The sequence below is a fragment of the Miniopterus schreibersii genome (assembly GCF_964146895.1).
Source record: "Miniopterus schreibersii genome assembly, chromosome: 1".
In the NCBI taxonomy this organism is placed as follows: domain Eukaryota; kingdom Metazoa; phylum Chordata; class Mammalia; order Chiroptera; family Miniopteridae; genus Miniopterus; species Miniopterus schreibersii.
In genome coordinates, this window is record NC_138101.1 from 29,035,504 (window position 1) to 29,057,393 (window position 21,890).

A 21,890-nucleotide genomic window follows, 5' to 3' on the forward strand; every position below is an offset into this window, starting at 1 on the left:
ACAATAAAAAATAACCCAAGTAAGGCCATTATTATCATCTTGATAAAAAATATATACAGATTGTAATGCTACTATATTTTATGATCCTGAGCTCTAGTAACCATTAGATGCATGCATGCCATTGACTGATTTGTCTATTCTAATAAAATTAATTTAATCCTGCCTTGCTACCTTTGAAGACAGAAATCCTTTCAAAACTTTTTTATAGGTCTTCATAATGTAACAGGTATTTCCATTGTAAACAGAGCTTTAGGATTTGTATGAGAAAGGACATGTTAAACTCCAAAATGCTATTAAAGAAAACTACTTGAAAATAATAACTACATTAAATTTAAAAAGGGAGAAAATAATGCAAAGAGTGTGCTTGCTAGAATTGATAAGTAAAGCCTTACAAAGGTGTTTTTCTATATTAAGGAATTAATAAATAAAGGACTATGTGTACCTTGGTGATAAAATAAAAAAGGCTGGCCACTTTTTATGCTAAGTTCAACTGTATTTTTTTGATAATACAAAAAAGTAATCCTTGAAAATCAGAATACATAACAGAAAAAAGCACAATAACTTAAGTATTAAACATCTGTATGAAATAACTGTTGCAAAGTTGGACAAAAACACACACTTAGAACATGCGGTTATTTAAAAAAAAAAAAAAAAAAAAAAAAACACAACAGAAAACCACCACACGATTCTGTAGAACCAATGTTATGTCACCACCAGAAGAGCACCAAGCAAGGCACCATTGGAAAGACAACATACTTGGAAAGTCTCTATAAATAAAGTAAATGCTAATCTGGTCGAAAAATCGGTGTCTTTGGTAAAAATTCTATGAGGATGACCTGTAAAAGGAGAAAAAAAAGTTTTAAAAAGATTTAAATAGGTTTTCATCTTAACAAAAGTTCAGTTATATTCCATCACTTAATTTTGATAGTGCCTCTGGCACACAGGAGAATACATGCATGAATGAGAGAGAAAACAGAACTAGCATTTACCAAGAATAACTAGTACCTACAAGTATTTCATACTATCTGGATCTATTGAATCCCAACAACTTTTTTATGAGGCAAGCATTTTCACCCTCATTTTACAGATGAGGAAACTGATTATCTAAGCAGGGTAACACCATGGATGAGGAGTCCCTATTTGAACAAAGGTCAGTCTTAACTGCAAAGCCTTGCCTTTTCTACTGTACTATGTGGCTGCAGCTGACCCAATATTTATTTATTCAGGCTTCCTCCTCTTTATCTAACCCAATTCCAAGGGTCTTTATGTTCTAGAATTGCTCTCATTTTTACTGTACCACGATATGTGATCTCTAAATAAAGAGTATTGATCCTTCATCTCTTAAATTTTTAAAAGTCCTTTTCTTCTTAAGTTAGCAAAATTAAAGGTTGAAATTTGTTCCAAAGGACCTTTTATAAAAAATTAAAGGAAAACCAACAAAGACAGAACACAGTAGCACAGAAAGACACAAGCTGACCAGAGCTAATTTTTATTCCAAACTTGAACTGTCTTAAATTCCAATCAACTCTTTCCCTTTTCCAATTCTGTATAGAATAATGCTAAACAAACCAAAAAAAAATTGATTTGAACATTTCCAAGTTTGGTGAACTCATTTTTGTTTTTTCAGAAACTGAATCTAAAACTTGATGATTAAATGTTTAAACTACTTATGAGTTAATATTCAATAAATATGTCTATATTTCAAACATGTCCTCAATGAAGCAGTCTATACAGTTTCAGCTCTTGAATGTAGGCATTATGTTTTACAGTGTATACTACATAATGGAAAATAAATGCTTTCTTTGGCCATATTTCCATTATTATTTTTCAAAGAATATATCCTATGAACTCTTTTCCTTCAGAAGAAATGCACAGAAATTAGCCACTTATTTCTTTCCTTCTAAATCATACTGCTCTACCATATCAGAATAAAAGAAAAGTTGGTATCAAGTTGGTATTTTTCTAGATAGTCTCCAATATTCAAAATATAATCCTTTAACAAATGAAATATGTTCTGTAAGTTAAAGAACAGTTCAAGTCAAAGACATGGTAAAAATGCCCCAATTCAATAGATAAAGAAGCACTCTGTTCTTACTACATTATTTGTTATCTTAACTTTTAAAAATTTTTTGTTAGAAAGGTTCTGAAATTAGGCTATTCCTCCATTCAACTACCACAAATATACATACTGAGAAAATTTAGAAAAAATACAACTTCTAGCAATTAAAAAAATGTTTTACTACTCTTCTGAGTATCTTCTATGATGGTATGAAAAATACGGCTTTAGTAGTAGAGTTTATCTAAAAATTCATAATAAATTAAAGGAAGCTATTTTACAAACAAAGCACAGAGCTCACAGTGTTCTGGAAGGTTAGTAAGTTATTTTATTTAATAAGTATATTTTATGAATGAGTGACATTCCTATAATTCTATCTGGAAATAATAGCATTGGGAATAACTTTATGTTTTCCTTTCCAATGTAAATTTAGAAATGTGCAAAAATAAATAAATAAAGCTTCAGTTTTAAGCTTCGTGTTTGGGTTTATAAATAAAGCAATTTTTTCTTTTTTTTTTTCACAAAATGCTTTAAATCTCCTACATATCCAGCCCTCCCACCAAAATACATAAACTCTCTTACCATCTCTGATGAAAATACAAGACTAGCATTTTCATATTTCATAGGTCAATCTCAAAACAAGTTATTTGAGTGTTCTTTTTTATTAATATTATAAAGTATCAAGTGTCTTTCTCATCATCATAAAGTAACATGTTTGATATAAAAGATAATGATAAATTTTACATTATTTGGTTCACTGAATATAGACCTATTTTATGAAAAAAAGAGACATTTTTAAGACATCTTTTATGTTAAAGGCTAGAAATGGGATTTGACTGTATAATAATGAAAAAGGGTAAATACTACAGAACAAAATGACTTTAGGACAATTTCCAACTACTTAAACACTGTTTTAATCAATCTTTTATACACACACACACACAATCAAATGGCTTAATTGTTTCAAATAGGATTTGTCAGAAATGATGTGCCAGGCACTTCACAAAGGCTATGACTTTAATTTCAACAATCAATTCTTCTTTAGATCTTTTTCACTTAATGTAATAACTTTTCCACATTTAAAATAAAATGCTCAAGCTCAAGGGGAAATAAAAATTCATAATTTTCTATAGTATTCTGAATTTTTCAAAAGGAGAAAAACTGTTCAAGTGAATTAAGGAGTCAGTAAGTTAAATGCCACACTGAACAAGCTCTCAAATTCACTGTATGCATGCGCCAGCTTGGGTATCTTTTAAAGAATCAACAAAGGACAGGCAAACCCCATCTCCTACTTTACTTTAAAGATAATTTTTATAAAACAATATTCTAATAACACTTTAAAAGATTCTTTAAAGGCCACTGAGGTATGGGTAGTTAAAATTTATAAAGGCTAAAGGTTTCTTAAGCTCCAATGGCTTGGCTGAAAGGTTTTCTTCCACACTTGGAAACTTGATTAGCATTATATAAAAAAGCCATATCTGACTTGCTGCGTAACCAAAGTTGTGGTTATTCTTTATACAGCATCTAAAATTTCACACTCCATCAACACATGTTCAGGCTATTTTATCTTGGCAATTAATTTATTATTTTTCAGAACACAGTGAAGCCTTGTTTTCAAGTCATTCATAACTTTATAAATCAGTCTTGCACATGAAACCATGCATCTGTGAACCGTAGAAAATCCTTGCACTCAGGAGATTAAGCTCCTGACACCTTTGCTGATTAATAATCATGGAAAGAATAAGATCAGAAGCAAAATAAATGATCATTTAATAGAGAAACTCACAAAACAGCCCTTTAACTTACATATTCCATCATGTTATTCGTTTCACATTTCCTTTTGCTCAGTCTCCAGTGCAAGCACAGCTAGACAAGAAGGAGAGTAAAAGAAGAAAAATGAGCTCTATTTTATTGCAGCAAACAGACTAACCCATTTGTCCACCTTTCATATTTTTAGTTCAACAAAAGCATCTGTTTCCATACTGTGCAATTCAGACCCCAACAGTACGAAGCTGCTCCCTGTGGTACTCACCTTGTGGTATAACCTATTGTTTTCCCATTCTAATAACTTCTCAATCGATCTTCGTGTCTGGAAGACAAATGAGAAAAAAGTTTACTCTTGACTGGTTTTAGAAAAACTCTGTTTTGCAGCTGCTTTTTGTGTGAAAAGGAGAGACGTGTAAGACAGTGACTGAATATAGGGTGGCCTATAACACTTTCAACAGTCTAGCACTAAACAGTAACCTGAATACAAATAGTACTTTAATAAAGATATGGTTTGGTTTGGTTTTTTTATCACTGATTCCTGTTTTCACAGTTTCAAACTTACTAGCCTCTGATTTAAAACTATCAAAGTCTAAAAAGCTAGTTATCTATCAAATAATATAAATTTAAATCCCCACTTATTTCAAAAATATATTTGCAATACTGAAATAATATGTAAGTATTAAGTATTAAAACAGGCAAAATTGTATTTAAACCAACAAGAATGATAGTAAAATCAAACTCTTAATTCAACACTACTGTTAATCAACTGAGAAATTTATGTTTAAGATCTCTTGATTTTTGCAATATATACTATGCAGCATTCAATGTTTCTTGCTTGGGAATACAGGATAATTCATGGTGCCAGGTGTTGAGATGAGACTGGCACAGCTGCAGGTGCAAAAAGGACAGTGTTGCCACAAGAATCAAATGCAACTTGGTGCAGCTGCAGCTTCCTCACAGGGGAAGGAAAAAAGCATCTAGCACCATTAATGTGGAACAACTAAATAAGTACTAATAATCAAATGTGAAAAACTGCATGTCAAACAGGGATGAGCTAGGTGAGAAACTGTTAGGATCAAGCTGCTTTTCAATAGTCAAATGTTTTATAATAAAATATTATCTACTATTATCTAGTTACCACATTACCTTTCAGCATGTTGAACATGCTAAAGACACACCACAGTCACATAGGTGCCAGCTATAATTCATAACTACCAGTGAATTACCACTACTGCCTTACATTCTCCAAGTGTATGTCATAAAAATCAGAAAACCAACTCACTCTCTGGAAAATAATATACCAATGACTAATTTATTACATTATTTTTTGAACAGTTTTTTGGGGCAAGAATTTTAAAGGGAAAAAAGTGCCCTTGCTAACAATGATCAGCAGACCTCACTTGTTTCTTTGTAAAGATAGCCGTTTAGAGGCAGCTCTCCTTTTAAATGAAAATAGGGCAGCAGTTATGGTCACACTTTTTGTTAATTTAGTTGCCAGTCAGCCCCAAATCAAAAGAAAATAAGGCTGCAGAGTGTAATTAACATTCAGTTCAGTCGTTTTGTCCCTTGTCTAGCCCTCAAGCTTTGTTAAAATTGCCATCTGAATGCTGAAGGCTGTAGGGAAATCGATTTGATTCTAATCGCACCATGAAAAGAACATGATCTAACTGCTTTCAGCCCTCCGTAAATCTGTACTAGGTCTTTAGCACAATGCAACTTCCAATTTAAAAAGCACTGAATGTCTCGTCAATGACTTTGTGAAGAAAAAAGAACAAGGAGCAGACATAAAAATTCCAATAGTTGTTTAAGCATTAAAGTTCATTTGCATCACAGCAAACCTGAAAAGGGCTGACCTCTCAAACCGCCTCTCAGGTCTATGAAGTTGTAGCCTTGACAAGCTCACATTGACAGAGCTCATTGACTCTGAAAGGCTACTCTATCAATGGTGAAAAATGGCAATAGGTTCTACTCTGAGCAGGCATCTGCCTGCCCACCCGCTGCTAAACCAATGGCAAAACCGATTCAAAACCTGAATCTACCTTGTAATCTTCCTTTCTAGGACCTTTTAATAATAGATTAAGATTACTATACAATTTGAGGTTTTACTTTTACTGATGGTTTAAGAGGCGGGGGTGAAAGAACTAGGGTGGGGAGAACAAGCTTTCCAAGTCTTGTTTAATATTAAAGTATAAAAATTAAAAGCTTAATATTACATTCTGCATAATTTCATTACTCAAAGAAAAAAAGTGTAGTTACCACTATCATCATTTCATTATAAATTTAAACCCATGATATATTATAATAAGAATGAATCTCATTACAAATGGATCTCATGGTGTACACAATACACACCACACACCCACACACACAATTTAAAAATTTAAAAATATTTACTTCAAGTAACTTAAATCAACTAGCAGTATTTGAATAGAAGGTAAGTATAAAGTATGAACCCTAAATTCCAAAATATTTATGTAGGAATTCTGAATACACTCTTTGCCTCTAATTAGGAGTTTAATGATAGGGTTTGGTATAATAATTGCACCTTACAATATTTAAGAATTCTAAACCAAACAATCCCTGCTATGTCATATTCTGAATAAGCATCTAAATATAAAATATTTCTACACACTTGACAGTCTGAAGTAAAAGCTGAATTAGCACCATCTAATCTTGCTATAAGACCTCTTTCCTGCTTGACAGGTGAAAAAAAAAAAGCACTTGCACGTGCAGCTTAATTAATCATTACACTTGACATCTCAATGATTTACAGTGAGGAGCAGGTGAGAACATACAAAACCAGAAAGAAACCCTTGATCTGAGTGGAACATTTCTAGCACACTAAGGTGACAAGTATATAGATTCTAGCAGTGAAAGAGAAAGAATGAAAGAAAGAAAGAAAAAGAAAGAAAGAAAGAAAGAAAGAAAGAAAGAAAGAAAGAAAGAAAGAAAGAAAGAAAGAAAGAAAGAAAGAAAGAAAAGAAAAACTGTGCCACAAATTATTTGTTAGTAACAACAAAAGCTCAAATTAAATGGGGGGGAGGAAGCTAACTACTGAGAATGTTTAATATTCTGCAATTATTTTTAGTTAACAAAATCAAAATATATTTTCAAGATTAAATACAATACCAATTTGGCAGATACTAAAAAATATAGCATTTCAACATTTATAAAAGCTATTTAAAAGCCTTTAAACATGAAAAAAAAGCACCTTATAATTGCAGTATACTAGAAATAAAAGGTAAGAGTTTATGTCCACAGGGTAGTCAGATACTATTTCTAATGAAATGTAAGATTCGACACTACCAAACTCTATAATTACTATTGGGTAAGCAAACCTAAGCATATAAAAATCTGTCCTTGATTTTTATAAATTTATATCGACCATTAAATTCAACATAAACTAAAGCAAACTAATATTCATTAGCAAAAAATAGTATGTATAGGATCTGTCAACATGACATACAAAAAAATCATCTTTTGGTAACCTACGCCAGTGGATTTCTAAAAATAAGTCATCTTAATTTCTTAAAAAGAATTTGGTGCTTCTGAAAAGCACCAGATTGATAGTCATGGGAACTAAAAATCTTCTATTTAACTGAAAGAACAGAGGAAAGGGCAGTGCAGGCTTCAGTGCAAGCTTCCCTACAGTGGGCCCTAATCCTTTTCAGCGCTCACACCCTAGGGGTGAGAGGACAGGTTAGTTATTCTTAACCATTGAATTCTTACTCCTTCTGCATAAGATGACCAACATGAAATCTAATTTTATCATGAATTATTATCCTTAATTAAAAGGGCCAAAACCACCAACTCACACCACGCAAGCAAAACAAGTTTTTTATGAGGATGACATCACATCACATCACTAACCTGGTCTAGAAGAGGACGACTCCCCCCTATCTCCCCCATCACAGAGCTCACTTTAACTTTTTTTCACATATTTCTTCATTTAAACACCTTGCTAATTATATTTTTCTCATTGGTGAACTAGTTCTAATATAGCCATTAAGCAATTTTAAAGTAAAAATTAACAGATTCAAAACATCATTTCAATTACTAAATAGACTTATTTATTAAATAGATTTAACTTGAATAACAAGTAGTAGCAACAAAAGGATAGTAATTTTGGCTTCAATTTCTATTGCCTTTGGTTCTTTTTTAATTTTCTGCAAGAGAAGTAAAAGGCCTGGATAATTCACAAAATAGCTAACTAAATAGTCTACAATTAATTTTAGGCATATCATACTCCCTTATCAACTTCCAAAGACCCATGTGAAGTAAGCTTAGAATTGTGAAATACATATGAATCACTTAGAAATAGTAAGTTACAATAGAAAAGAAGGGTTTCCTGAAAATGCAAATTTGATTTACTATGAAGAAGCATTTTTATAATTCTTTCTAAATCTCATAACTTTCTAAGAAATAAATTATTATTCCTTATAAACAAATTATGTGCAATTAGATGTAAATAAATCTTTTGGGGAAGCAAGAAATCTTTTAGAAAATCTTGAATGTATTACTCCACTACTTTATTACCACTAGTACTTACAGTACACTTATTACCAGTAATTCATTTATTTACAATCAATCATTTGAAAAAGTGGTTTTTCAAAGACGTGGTTTTCTAAAGTTCCTAATAAAATCAATGGGAATTTCATGGATTTTAAAGTACTTAAAGCCAAAAGAAAAAAAATGTGGAAGTTGTAACAAACTTCTCTGAAATCCCCCTCGCCCACAAAACAGCATTATCATCAGTTTTTATACCACAAATGTGCTAAGATATGTTAAGAAAATATATAAATATCTCACTAATAACTATAAAAGTTAAACTATTTAAACTTAAAATTTATTTGAATAGGATTTATTCATAACATCACAGAATGTCAAAGTGCAATTTCAAATGTTCAATTTCTTCTTTAAAACAGGTTTTAATTTTAAACTCCCAAATTATAATGCATTAAGCTTTAACAAGAATAATTCTTTGAATGTATTCATAATCTTTTTTTTTAAGTTTTGAGTATTTTTAAATAAGAACTATACTTATCTTTTGACATCTGTACAAATTCAAATCACTAACATAAGTGAAACAAAAATGTTCTTAGTTATAGGTCATTAGAAGAAAACCATCTAAAACTTTGAATTATTTTAACTTAAGAGAAAATTACTTTATTCACCTGTTTGTTCTGGATTAATATAAATCTTATATTGCAGTGATGTGCAGACATTTAAATAGCATATCTCAGTATTATAATACATTAAAAATCTGTATTCACCAAAAAGATAGACTAGAATATGATCAGATTCCTCAAAAAAATTTCTAAACAAATTTCCTTATACATAAAGGCTCCTTTTAGGAGCCAAAAAACACACAATGGAGAAAAAAAGTCCTCTTCAATAAATGGTGCTGGGAAAATTGGAAAGCCACATGCAAAAGAATGAAACTAGATTACAATTTGTCCCCATGTATAAAAACTGATTCAAAATGGATCACAGAACTAAATGTAAGATCTGAAACAATAAATTACATAGAAGGAAAACATAGGTACTAAACTTATACACTTGGTCATAGAGAACATTTTATGAATTTGACCCCAAACACAAGGGAAGTAAAGGCAAAAATAAGTGAATGGGACTATATCAAACCAAAAAGCTTCTTCACTGCAAAAGAAACGAACAAAACAAAAAGGCAACCAACCAAATGGAGAGATGATACTTGCAAACAACAGCTCCAACAGGTGTTAATATACAAAATGTATAAAGAACTCATATAAGTCAACACGAAACAATCAATCCAAATAAAAAATGGGCAGCGGACTTGAACAGAGACTTCTCCCAAGAAGACATACAGCCCGGCCGGGTGTGGCTCAGAGGTTGAGCATCAACCTAGGATCCAGGCGATCGGGGTTCGATTCCCGGTCAGGGCACATTTCCGGGTTGCGGGCTCAATCCCCAATGACTCTCTTATCATTGATGTTTCTGTCTGTCTGTCTCTCTCTCTCCTTTCCTCTCTCTGAAATCAATAAAGATATATTTAAAAAAAAAAAAGACATACAAATGGCCAACAGATATATGAAAAGAGGCTCAACTTCACCAGCTATTAGGGAAATGCAAATCAAAACTACAATGAGCCCTGGCTGGTGTGGCTCAGTTGGCTGGGTGTCATCCTGTGCACTGAAAGGCTGTGGTTTGATTCCCAGGCAGGGGATGTGCCTGGGTGACGAGCTTGATCCCTGGTGGGGGTCGTGCAGGAGGCAGTCCTTCAATGTTCTCTGCTCTCACATGAATGTTTTTCTCTCTCTCCCTCCCCATTCCTTTCTATAAAAATCAATTAAAAAAACAAAAAACCTAAATGAGATACCACTTCATACCTGTTAAAATGGCTATTATCAACAAGATAGACAATAACAAGTGTTGGAGAGATTGTGAAAAAAAAGGAACCCTCATTCACTGCTGGTGGGAATGTAAACTGGTACAGCCACTATGGGAAACAGTGAGGAAGTTCCTCAAAAAATCAACAGAGCTACCATATGACCCAGCAATTCCTCTTCTGGGTACCTACCTGAAAAACACAAAAACATTTATTTGCAGATATATGCACCCCTATTATCAATGCAGTATTCACAGTGGCCTAGATGTGGATACAACCAAAGTGTCCAGTGATAGAGGATTAGATGAAGAAGATGTGGTACATATATACTACTTAGCCATAAGAAAATGTGAAATACTACCATTCAAAGTATGTTATGCCACTAAGCTGTCATGCTTGAACAATCAAATTTACTCTAAAATTTGAAAAATAAAATGTACTATAAAACTAAATTTTTTCCAGCTCTAATATTCTGTGGTTCTAAGGTCTAGAAATACCCATTCTACTCTACTTTGCAGTCTCAATGAGATTTATGCAAAATGTATTTTATTTTTTTATACCTTGCCTCATGCAATAACACATGACTTGAGGTGTATTTCTATTTTATAGATTAAGTACACAGGCTTCCAGAAGTCAAATGGTTTGCCCAATGTCGTACAACCAGGGAGAGTAATGAAAGGATTCAAACTCAAATCTCCAAACTTTAAACCCAATGCTCTCTCCACTTTCAATCAGCAAGTAAATTATTTTTACTTGCTTCTGAACTAGGTGACACTGATTTATAAATCCTTCTATTTGAGGAATGGATAACATAAAATGAATATAATGTCCTTACAAAATGTATTGACAGACCCATCCGCATGGTTCAGTGGTTGAGCATCGACCTATGAACCAGGAGGTCACAGTTCAATTCCTGGCCAGGGCACATTCCTGGGTTTCGGGCTCAATCCCCAGTGGGGGCATGCAGGAGGCAACCGATCAATGACTCTCTCTCATCATTGATGTTTCTAACTCTCTCTGTCTCATCCTTCCTCTCTCTGAAATCAATAAAAACATACACACAAAAAAAGAGGATGAAAAAAAAATGTATTGACAATACAATTTTAAGTATGAAATTTCAAACAAAAAACATGATAGAAACAATCATATGATTCTTTCCCCTCAAATATGCAAAAAACAGCATAATGCTTTACATAAAATAAAGGTAATTGGAAACATATATTTCTAGGTAGGATATAGTAGCCAGTATCAAGCCAACACTCCCAACTACAAAAGAAATGGATAAAGAAGAAAAACCACATTATTTCAAAACATCAGAAAATTTCAGAGGCAACAAGGACTAGATACAATAAAATCCAGAAAAAGAAAGAGCCCTTCCTAAATCATTTGATGATTACTGGCCATTGTCTTTCTTTGCTCATTCTAAGGGTGAGAAGAAAAGATAAATCGATAGGTTGTGCAGGTTGTACAGGCTGGCTCAATGGATTGGAAATTAGTTGTGCCCTAAAATGCAAAGCCAGTTTTCTCTGGAGACATTACTGAGTTCTGGGGCAGCATGGAAGAGTAGGGGACTAAGCCTGAAAGGCAGAGAAAAATTAGTCACAGTCTACCACTGCATAGAAGACAAAATTCTGCTAGGGGGAGGAGGATCTGAATTAAACACATGACTGGTCTCCTGCTCAGGACACTTGAACCTGCACGGAATGAAAGGCTAAAAAGCCAAACTCAAAATATGCTAAGAGTACAAGTTTTAGGGTAGAGGAGACAAAGATCAGAGATAAATTGAATCTTACTAAACTTGCAACCCAGTCTGACCCAGTTCAATCTCTTATTACACCAAAGTGACCATTCCCCTCACACTATGTCCCTAATACAGAAAAGATGAGATCCTTGATTGTGGTAGATTTCATCTGGAGCTTCTACTTCATTTTGTGTGTAGTATCTAGCATAGAAAAAAGTTTAAGGGGCAGGAAAATATGACCAATAATCAAAAGAAAAAACCCACAGAAACAGACCCACAGACAATCCAGGTACTGGTATTGGCTGACAGGACGTTAAATTAACTTTGATTAATACGTTCAATAAAATAGAGGAAAAGATAGATAAAATGGGTGAAAAGAATTTCAGAACAGAATTGGACTCTATAAATTGGACTCAAATATAGACTATCAAATGAATATTCTAAAACTGAAAAATACAGTATCTGAAATTAAGAACTCATTGGGTTAACAGCAGAATGGACACTGAAGCAGCTAGGCAAATCTTTCTACAAACCACTACACCAACAGCATCTTCTAAACATTCAGACAGAACTGAATTTCAGCTAGCTCTTGGTAAAACACGTTCTCAAATAAATCTAACACATCTTTAAAGTACCAGTGCCACCTCTGCACATTTAAGACTCAAAGTTTACACTCTTTTGAGTATTCTCTTTTATGAGAATTTAGTAACACTTTTTCCAATTACAAACAAATTGTCGGTGTCATCCACACTAATGACTGTAATTTATTTCATTTATATAAGAATCAGTTTTCTAAATTTCGAGCCTAACATATTCTTTGAAATGAAATAGCAATAAATATATTCCTCTGGTTATGAGAAATACTTTACATGAGACCTTTTACAAAGCAATTGAAATAAGATTTCAAAGAGGTTAAACCTATTTCTTTATCCTGCATTTTATAATATGGGAGATACTGAGGAAGGGGCAAGAAACCACAAACTGATACCTAGGATTAGATATAAAAAAACCAACGCTACCTTCAATGAGAGTCCCAGTCCCTCCTATACTGGATTAACTCATTACATGGCATTCTCAATTTCTCTTAAGAAGAAATACACAAGTTTCAAGGAAGGATGTAAATATTAGGAAAAAACCTTCTACGATCCTGACCTCTCCTATCTGGATTCTCAACCCCTACTACACCCCAACCAAAGTAACTCACAATTATTGAATAACTAAACTTGACTTTGAGAGAAAAAAATATCCAGAAGAATATCTAAACATACAACTTAAAGCAAAAGAAATGCAGTTAGACTGGATACAGGCTCTTTTCATCAAAGTTTCAAAAGCTGAATAGCAATTACCTAAAAAAAAAACTCAGAAAAAATAAAATAATAAAGTAAAATAAAATAAACTCAGAGAAGCCAAAAGAATAAAAATAAATGAATAAATAGTCTATATGAAGATGCATTACTAAAATGTTAATTCTTTAGGTTTGGAGTTAAAATCAACATTGAGAACTTCTTCATTTGAAATTTGGAAATAGAGATGCTTTATAGACCTACACAGCTCAATTTTCAAAGGATTACAGATTTTCAGAGCTGGGAACTACCTATGAGATCAGTTAGCCTTTTTCTCAGATTAAAAAAAAAGGGGGTAGGAGAAGAAAAAACTCCAGGTTCAGAGAGGTTTTAGTGATTCAAGATCACCCAGCTTCAAACAATGATTTACTATACTATCTTTTACTCTTTATCACATTGCCCCTGCAGAAAAAAGTCTCCTATTTACTCTAAAACAACGATTTTCAACCTTTTCCATTTCATGGCACACAAACTAATTACTAAAATTCTACAGCACACCAAAAATTACATTTTTTGCAGAACTGACAAAAAAAATTAGGTATAATTTTGATTCATTCACACCAAATGGCTACTGTTGTGTTGGCTGTTGTCATTTTTTTATTTGACAATCTAAAGGAAAAACAGTCAGTGCCCTTGACTAAATAATCAGGTATTACATGTTTTAAAAATTTTTGTAGCACACCAGTTAAAAATTGCTGCTCTAAAACATAAGATACTTTTATTTATTTAGGAATCTTGTTTTGAATATTAAGGGCCCTACCTTCTGAAATGTTATGATCTTACCACTCAAAGATTTCAAAAGCTAAACAGTACATTCATTCAAAAACTATTTAGTGAACACAAAGTAGATGCAAGGCACTGTGAGAGGCACTGGGGATACAGTAGTTAGCAAGACAGATACTGGGAAGAATAATACTAAAATGATAACAGCAACTGCCATTAACTAAGTACCTACTACAGGCAAAATACTAAGTACTTGCTCTAATCCTTACAACAAACAACACTGCAAGGAAGATATTAACCCCATTTTAGAGAGGTAAAGACTGAGGTTTACAGAGTGAATTAATCAGTCATTCAGAGTTGAGTACTACTTTCCAAACCAGTTCTTTCTAGTGCCAAAGTGCAGGTCCCAGCTACCACATGTGGCAGCCTACTTCCCTATACCTAAGTGAATGAGTTTAAGGGGAATAGAAATGCACACTATTTATAAAAAAATGCATATAGAACACTTTTAGAAAGCCACATAATTCCAATCATCATATGTAAAATAGTAAAGCACTAAGAAAGGAGAAAAAACAACTATTAAGATTAAGAAGTTGGTGTATAAAGTCAAAAATTTAGGGTTCTTCAGTCACAAGGGATATGGCTGAGAACATATATAAACAAAGTTTATAAAGTCATTAATGTTGGGATATAATATATATATGTAAAATCTCAGAAAACTAAAACCAATAGTTACTTTAGGATGGAAAACAAAACAAAACAAAATACTTTAACACAACATATAGTAAAATTATGACACTTGTTTCCTCAAAAAATGAGCCAGGCTGAAAGCACATACAAGTCATAGAGAGTTGACTTACTTGGACATCAATTTTTTAACTATAATGCTACCATTAAGACACAATCAAGAAGCAAAATATAAACAAAATTATAGACAAAACAAAAAGTAAATGTCAAAATCTATTTCATGAAGCTGGAGCATTTTATTCACTTGTAGGCTCCCCAGGCTCTTACAAAGAACCTACTAAAAGGCTGAGGTTCCTGTTTTATTGTCTTCCAAGCACTTACCACTATTTCTAATCATCTCATTGCTTTTTATCTACCTTTTAAGTCCACAAGAGGAACTTCATAACCTCTAAACAGCATCTGTCATCTAGATGGCATCTAAAACAGTACCAAGTCCACAGTGCAGCTTCAGAAATATTAATTGAATTAATGAATAAGTAACTTCCAGCGAATGGTACACTAGCAGCATAAAGAAATGGCAGCTAGCCCTGGGCGGTGTGACTCAGTGGTTAGAGTGTCAACCTGCCCACTGAAGGGTCAAGTGTTCGATTCCCAGTGAAGGGCACATACCTGGGTTGTAAGAGGCAACCAATTGATATGTCTCTCTCACAGTGATGTTTCTCTTTCTCTCTCTCCACCTCCCTCCCTCAAATATATTTTGTGATTATAAGTGGCCACTTCATATTTCTAGACCCTAAGGACATATATTCATTGTCTTCTGATATTAGAAGCTTCATGAAAAACATGACAAATACTTACAAACTATCTATAGATTATACGCTCTTTGAATAGGGTATTAATACACATATTTCTATTCCTATCATCTACCATAGTACTTATATGTCAAGAACACTTCCATTAAAAAAAAAAAAAGACATTCAGATTTGTTTTCAGCAAAGATGCAGCACTAGGTACCAGATTTACCTCTGGCCTGAAACAACAACAACAAAAAAGTGACAAAAACATATGACACAGGTTTTTAAGACAATGTACAATGGGAAATGAAAGACAATGATTCCTGAGAAACCAGAAACAAATCAGATGGGCCCTATGATTCCCAAGCTTATTAAGAGAGCTCCAGGTGGCAGTGAATGGAGGGAGAGCCCAGACAAAACCTGGTGACTCCCTGAGGTAAGGACTCTGAGAGTCTAGGGAGACCAGGTCAGCTAGAAACCACAGAACAGATTACCAAAGAAGAGAGTGCTAAAAAGATAATGAACTCCAAAGATCTGAACATAGTCCTTACTGAGTATACAGAGCAGCACATACAAGTAAGGAAACTACTAGAGGTGGAGCAAAGAACTATTAGGAAGAATTAGAGATAACAGTGCCCAAAGCTCACAAAAATCTGGCACAATGCCTCTTTCCATCAGCCAGGCTAGAAAACATTGTAATTCACAGGCCACTGAGTACAGTTTCCAAGAGGGTCTTGCCTCACTAGTAGTGAGTAACTAGTCCTAGCCTAAACACTGCTCTGGTTCCTCAAAAGTTAAATAACTGTACAGAATTATCTTATAACCCCACACTCCTAGTGTATACCCGAAAGAACTGAAAACAAGTATTAAACGAATATATGTACATCCATGTTCATAGCAGTAGTAGTCACCCTTTGGGTGGAAACTGCCCATCAATGGATGAATGAATAAACAAACTGGTATATACATACAGTGGAATATTATTCAGTAATAAAAAATAATTAAGTATTGATACATGCTATAACATAGAAGAACCTCAAAAACATTATGCTAAGTGAAAGAAGCCAGACACAAAAGGTCATATAATGTATGACTCCATTTATACAAAATATCCAAAATAAATAAATCCATAAAGACAGAACATAGGCTAGTGGTAGCCAGGGGCTGGAGGGAGAGGGTAATAAAGAGAAACTGATTAATGGATAAGGGATTTTACTTTGGACTGATGGAACTGTTTGAGAACAAGGTGACAGTTACACAACACTGTGAATGTACTAAGTGCCAATAAATTGTTCACTTTATCGTGGTTACTTTTCTGTTATGTGAATGTCACCTCAATAAATTCTTTTTTAATATAAGAAGACAGAAAATGAGGAAAAATGGAAACTAAGAATGAAGGAAAAAAGAAAACAAAAAGCAAAATGAAAGACTTAAATTTAGCCATATCAATAATCACAGTAAATATAAATGGTCCAACATCCTTAATTAAAAGGCAAAAATTATCAGACTGAATAAAAAAGCAAGACCCAAAACTGCCTATAAAAATGAACTTTAAATAAAAGGCATAAATAAGTTAAAAGTGAAAAAATGGAAAAAATACGCCATGCTAGCATTAATCAAAAGAATGTTGGAATGACTATATTACTATTAGGCAAAGTAGATTTCAGAGAAAAAAATATTATTGCAGATAAAGAAGGTCAGCATCTATTACTGATAAAACTCTCCACAAGCTACTAGGATAAAACTTCCACAAGCTAAAAAAAGGTGTCTACAAAATCCCTACAATTAACATGATACAGAAATATGAAAGTGTGAATGTATTCCCACCAAGATCAGGAGCAAGACAAAGATACCTGTTCTCACAACTGCTAATCGATGTTTTCTGAATAGTCTAGTGAGTGCAGTAAAACACGAAAAAGCAACAGAAAGCATGCAGATTAGAACAAGAATAATGTCTTCATTGCAGATGATATGACTGTCTATGAAGAATTTCAGGACTCTACAAAAAAGTTAATGAAACAAACTAACAAAGTTATACCCTAAAAAGGAAAAATAATTGAAAATTTGTAAATATATACCATTTAAAATAGCATAAACAATAAATACTTATGGTAAATCTAAAAAAAGATATACAAGACATGTACACTAAAACTACAAAACACTGCTCAAGGAAAAAACTTTAAAGACTTAAGAAAACGATGAGAGATACTGTTTCATGAGTCAGAAGATTAAGTATTTTTAAGATGCCAATTTCCCCAAACTGATCCATAGATTCAATGCAATTCAAACTAAAATCCCAAAAGGATTTTTTTTGGTACAAATTGACAATCTAATTCTAAAATTCACATGGAATACAAACAATCTAGAAACGCAAAACAATTTTGAAAAAAAAAGGAGTACAAAGCTAGCACTACCCTATTTTAAAACCTATTATAGCCCTAGTTGGTTTTGCTCAGAGGTTAAAGCGCCGACCCTCAGAGGGAAGGATCCCAGGTTCAATTTTGGCCAAGGGCACGAACCTCGGTTGCAGGCTCAATCCCCAGCCCCAGTCGAGGCATGTGCGGGAGACAACCAATCAATATGTCTCTCTCACACTGATGTTTCCCTCTCTCTCTCTCCCTCTTCCACTCTCTCTGAAAAGTGATGGAAAAAATATCCTTGGATGAGGATTAAAAAAATACTACTAATACATTAAATCTTTTAAAATACAAATAAAACATTATTCTAAGAAATGGTTCATAAGCTTCCCCAGACTACCAAAGGTATCCATGACAAATAAAAGGTTAAAAATAAAAATCCCTACTCTAAATTACCCTGCCTCCATCTTACAAAGCACTCCTTTTTCAGAGTCTCTAATACCTTTCATACACGCATGAAGTGTCACCCTCTCTATGGTTATATACTTTATACCTGGAACAGGGAAATGCATAGCTTTTTTTAAAGCAGTAATCATAACTATTTGTGCTTAACAGATAGTACAGTCCATATAAAATTAAATGTATCAAATAAACATTGCATCTAGCCACATATATAATAACTTAAATACTACAATGCTAAATGAAATGTACTTTCTGAAACTACAAATGGGAAAAGCCTAAAAATATCAATCTACCTTACGTCTCAAATAAAAAAGTTTCATGAAAATTGATCTTAAGTTACTAAAAATGTGTGGAGAAGAATATGAAGGTTACTTTTTGTTTTCTAAACCCTATACTGTGCACACATCGCAATATCTTGTTTCCTCATTTAAAAAGTGAAAAACAGAGGATCTCAAATAATGGGTAAAAAAGCTCTGGTAAATTTACACAATGTAATACCACTCAGCTGTAAAAAGAAAGGAAATCTTACCTTTTGTGAAAGCATGAATGGACCCAGAGAGCATTACGCTAAGCGAAATAAGCCAGTTAGATCATTATCCTTTGCCACCATCAATATGTACATATAGAGAATACTGTATTCTACTCTACTCTCAAGTAATTTCCTATGAGGTAAAAATTATAAATATAATTTTTTTAGATGGCTATTTAATATAAACAGCATATGAGCATACCATAATTTGGTTAATCACTCCTCTCTGGATCAGGTTATTTCTGCATAGTATTCAGGACAGTGTGACACATTCAATACAAAAAAATAAAAACAGATAAATGCACGACTTGCTTGTCTACTTCTAAATTAAAATTAAAATATATAATTCAACTTACTCTTTTACTGAGACAAATAACTGGCCACATACTGCAACCTAATGTGCAGCAGCAACAAAGGCAGCCACAAAGTAGCCAACGTACATTAACAGGAAGGTTCTTCTTAAGACAACTGTTAACTCTGTTGATGCTGGCTTTAAATTCTTCAGGAGCTACCTAAAGAAAAAAATTTAAGAAATAACAACATTGCAATATTAATGTCAATAAACATGTTATCATTAGCATAAATCTTTTTCCTAATTTGTTAGGAAAAGACTTTAGTTTTGAGGTGTAAAAATAGTATCTAAATAATTAACAGACACTCACTTTTCCAGTTAATGAAGAAGGGAATTCTGATTCAAATTTGTTGCTCAGTCCAAATCTATTTAAAAAAAGGGGAAAAATATGTTATTGCATGTCACTGTTACACGAAATAGACCATTTAACTTAATCAACGGTCAAGTAAATAGCAACTTCAAATACAGAATAACAATGGAAGTTTGAGGCACAAAAACATTGTAATTAGTAATTTATAAAATGTAACAAGCAATTTTAGCAGCTGACTCAAAAAGTTTATATAATAAGAGGCTGAAAATGACTTCTTTGGGGTTATGTTTCCAAACCAAAATATTAATGTAATGAAAAACTACACAATGTTCAATTTTGTCAAAATTACTAAGGTTCTTCCAACTAAGTAACAGAAAGCGAAAATCTCTATTAATTACTCTTTAGGTTAAGAGCATTTGTTAACACTCAATATAGCAGTAACATGTCTAAAAATGCAAACTGGTTAGCACTTTCTGAAATCTACACTGCTATTACAGCCAGAGAATGCTAAAAACACCTAGAACAATGTTAGCTGGCCTGGCTACTTAAATTTTCAAATTTTAAGACATTTGCTATAATACGCCCAAAGAAATGAAACCGAAGTAGTGCATTTTAATATCCTTAAGTGTTCAAATGCCTGAAAAGATCATGAGAATTGATTGGGAACATGACTATTTCTTCACATAAGTTCTTAAGAAAGAATAAAATACTCAGACATATTGGCAATAGCAGATCACTCTGAAAATAAAAACTGAGATTCTTAAATATGATGACTTTTGTTGGATCCTGAAAACAAAATTTTTTTCCAGTTTTATTGATATATAATTGACACATAATATTGTATTAATTTAAAGTGTACCACATAATGGTTTGATACCTGTATATACTGTGAAATGATTGCCAAAATGAATTTAGTTAACATTTATCACCTCTCATAGTTACAAAAATTTTTTTCCTATGATGAGAACCCCTAAGATTCACTGTCTTAACAAATCCTTTTTTTTTTTTTTTTTTTAAAATATATCTTTATTGATTTCAGAGAGAGGAAAGGAGAGGGAAAGAGAGAGAGACAGAAACATCAATGATGACAGAGTCATTGATCGAGCCCGCAACCCGGGTATGTGCCCTGGCCGGGAATCGAACACTGATCGCCTGGATCCTAGGTCGATGCTCAACTGCTGAGCCACGCCCGGCAAGGCAAATCTTAAATAGACAATACTGCTCATTGGGTAGCTGGCACTGGTAAGAGGGATCCCCTGAAATATTCTGTATTAAACAGCTGGCTAGGTTAGGGATTTCTTATTCAACCATCAAGTGGAGCTGGACAGGGAAACCAAAATGAATGATGTGGGCTGTGTGAAGGCAATTAGGAACGGTAGAGTCTGGCCAAGCCAAGGGAATACAAACAGGAGAGAGGGTAGAGAGAATAGAGAAAATAGACGGGATGGGGGGTTGGGGGAATTTGAAATTTTCTAGAAAAGCAACAGATACCTCCACCTCTCCCAAAGAGAAATGTCTTCCTTACATCCCCAGCAATTAAATATTTAAAACAGATTAAATTATTTTATCAAATAACTATAGTTTGCTAGTTATATGCTAAGTTGGAGAGAGCAGTCCAGTACGAGTTTAAACCCTAATTTCCTTTCTTTCCAGAGTTTGGATACTTCCTTACTTGGCTAAGTGGCTGAGTGTTGCTTTGCCCAGGGAGCACTATGCACTAACTGCTCTGCTGTTCATACAAGCAGAGCTTTAAGTCAGGCTTAGCAGTTATTTTTCCAAGTTAAGAACTGGTAGTTCCAAGGACATTCTTTCAGCACTCATTTCCTCTTCAGTCATACATACATTTTGTTAAGTTGTATCTTAGAGACAGATAGTAATTCTTCCTCTTCCTTCATCTCATCCCCAAAATAATGTCTCAGGAAAGATGACCTACAGTAATATGACTATAGGCAGAATGAGCAATGATTATGAAACACCTTTCCTCATCTCCATTTGGAATATAGTACTCTGCTACAGGGATATTTAAACGTTTGGTGTCAGGATCTCTTTACTCTTTTAAATCCTTGAGGACCTCAACGACCTTTTAAGTTTATGTGGTTTACATTTATCGATATTTTGGATTAGACATTAGAACTAAGATATCTAAAACATTTAAAAATTTTATTCATAAATGAGCCCATTATACTTGCTGAATAAATTAATCAATTTCCAAACCAAAAAATGTCCTATTTCATTAACTCCTCATAGCAGTCTTCCACACCATTGTTCCCTCTTCCTCTAATGCCCATTGATTCTGATTTATATAGCACATTGTTCCAAGTCCAAACTGTCATTTTCAGCCTTCCAGATCACTCCCTCTGTGTTGGGGTCCACAAGACCAACCTCAGCTTCTATGATTGATT

General features: G+C 33.4%; 1 protein-coding gene across 2 annotated transcripts in view; it reads right to left on the minus strand.

Annotated features, from left to right (window-relative positions):
* Positions 1-645: 645 nt before the first annotated feature.
* Positions 646-21,890, minus strand: part of CHIC2 (cysteine rich hydrophobic domain 2) — a 37,567-nt gene continuing 16,322 nt past the window's right edge. The window contains exons 2-6 of one of the 2 annotated variants that reach the window (XM_081135948.1): positions 19,489-19,543; positions 19,267-19,338; positions 4,089-4,145; positions 3,863-3,922; positions 646-836 (exon numbers count right to left, since the gene is read on the minus strand). In XM_081135948.1, the coding sequence (XP_080992074.1) occupies positions 786-836; positions 3,863-3,922; positions 4,089-4,145; positions 19,267-19,338; positions 19,489-19,543 (295 nt within the window). In that variant the 3' untranslated portion in view covers positions 646-785. Of the gene's footprint in view, positions 837-3,862; positions 3,923-4,088; positions 4,146-19,182; positions 19,339-19,488; positions 19,544-21,890 lie in introns of both variants that reach the window. The other variant, XM_081135947.1, reaches the window with a different exon arrangement.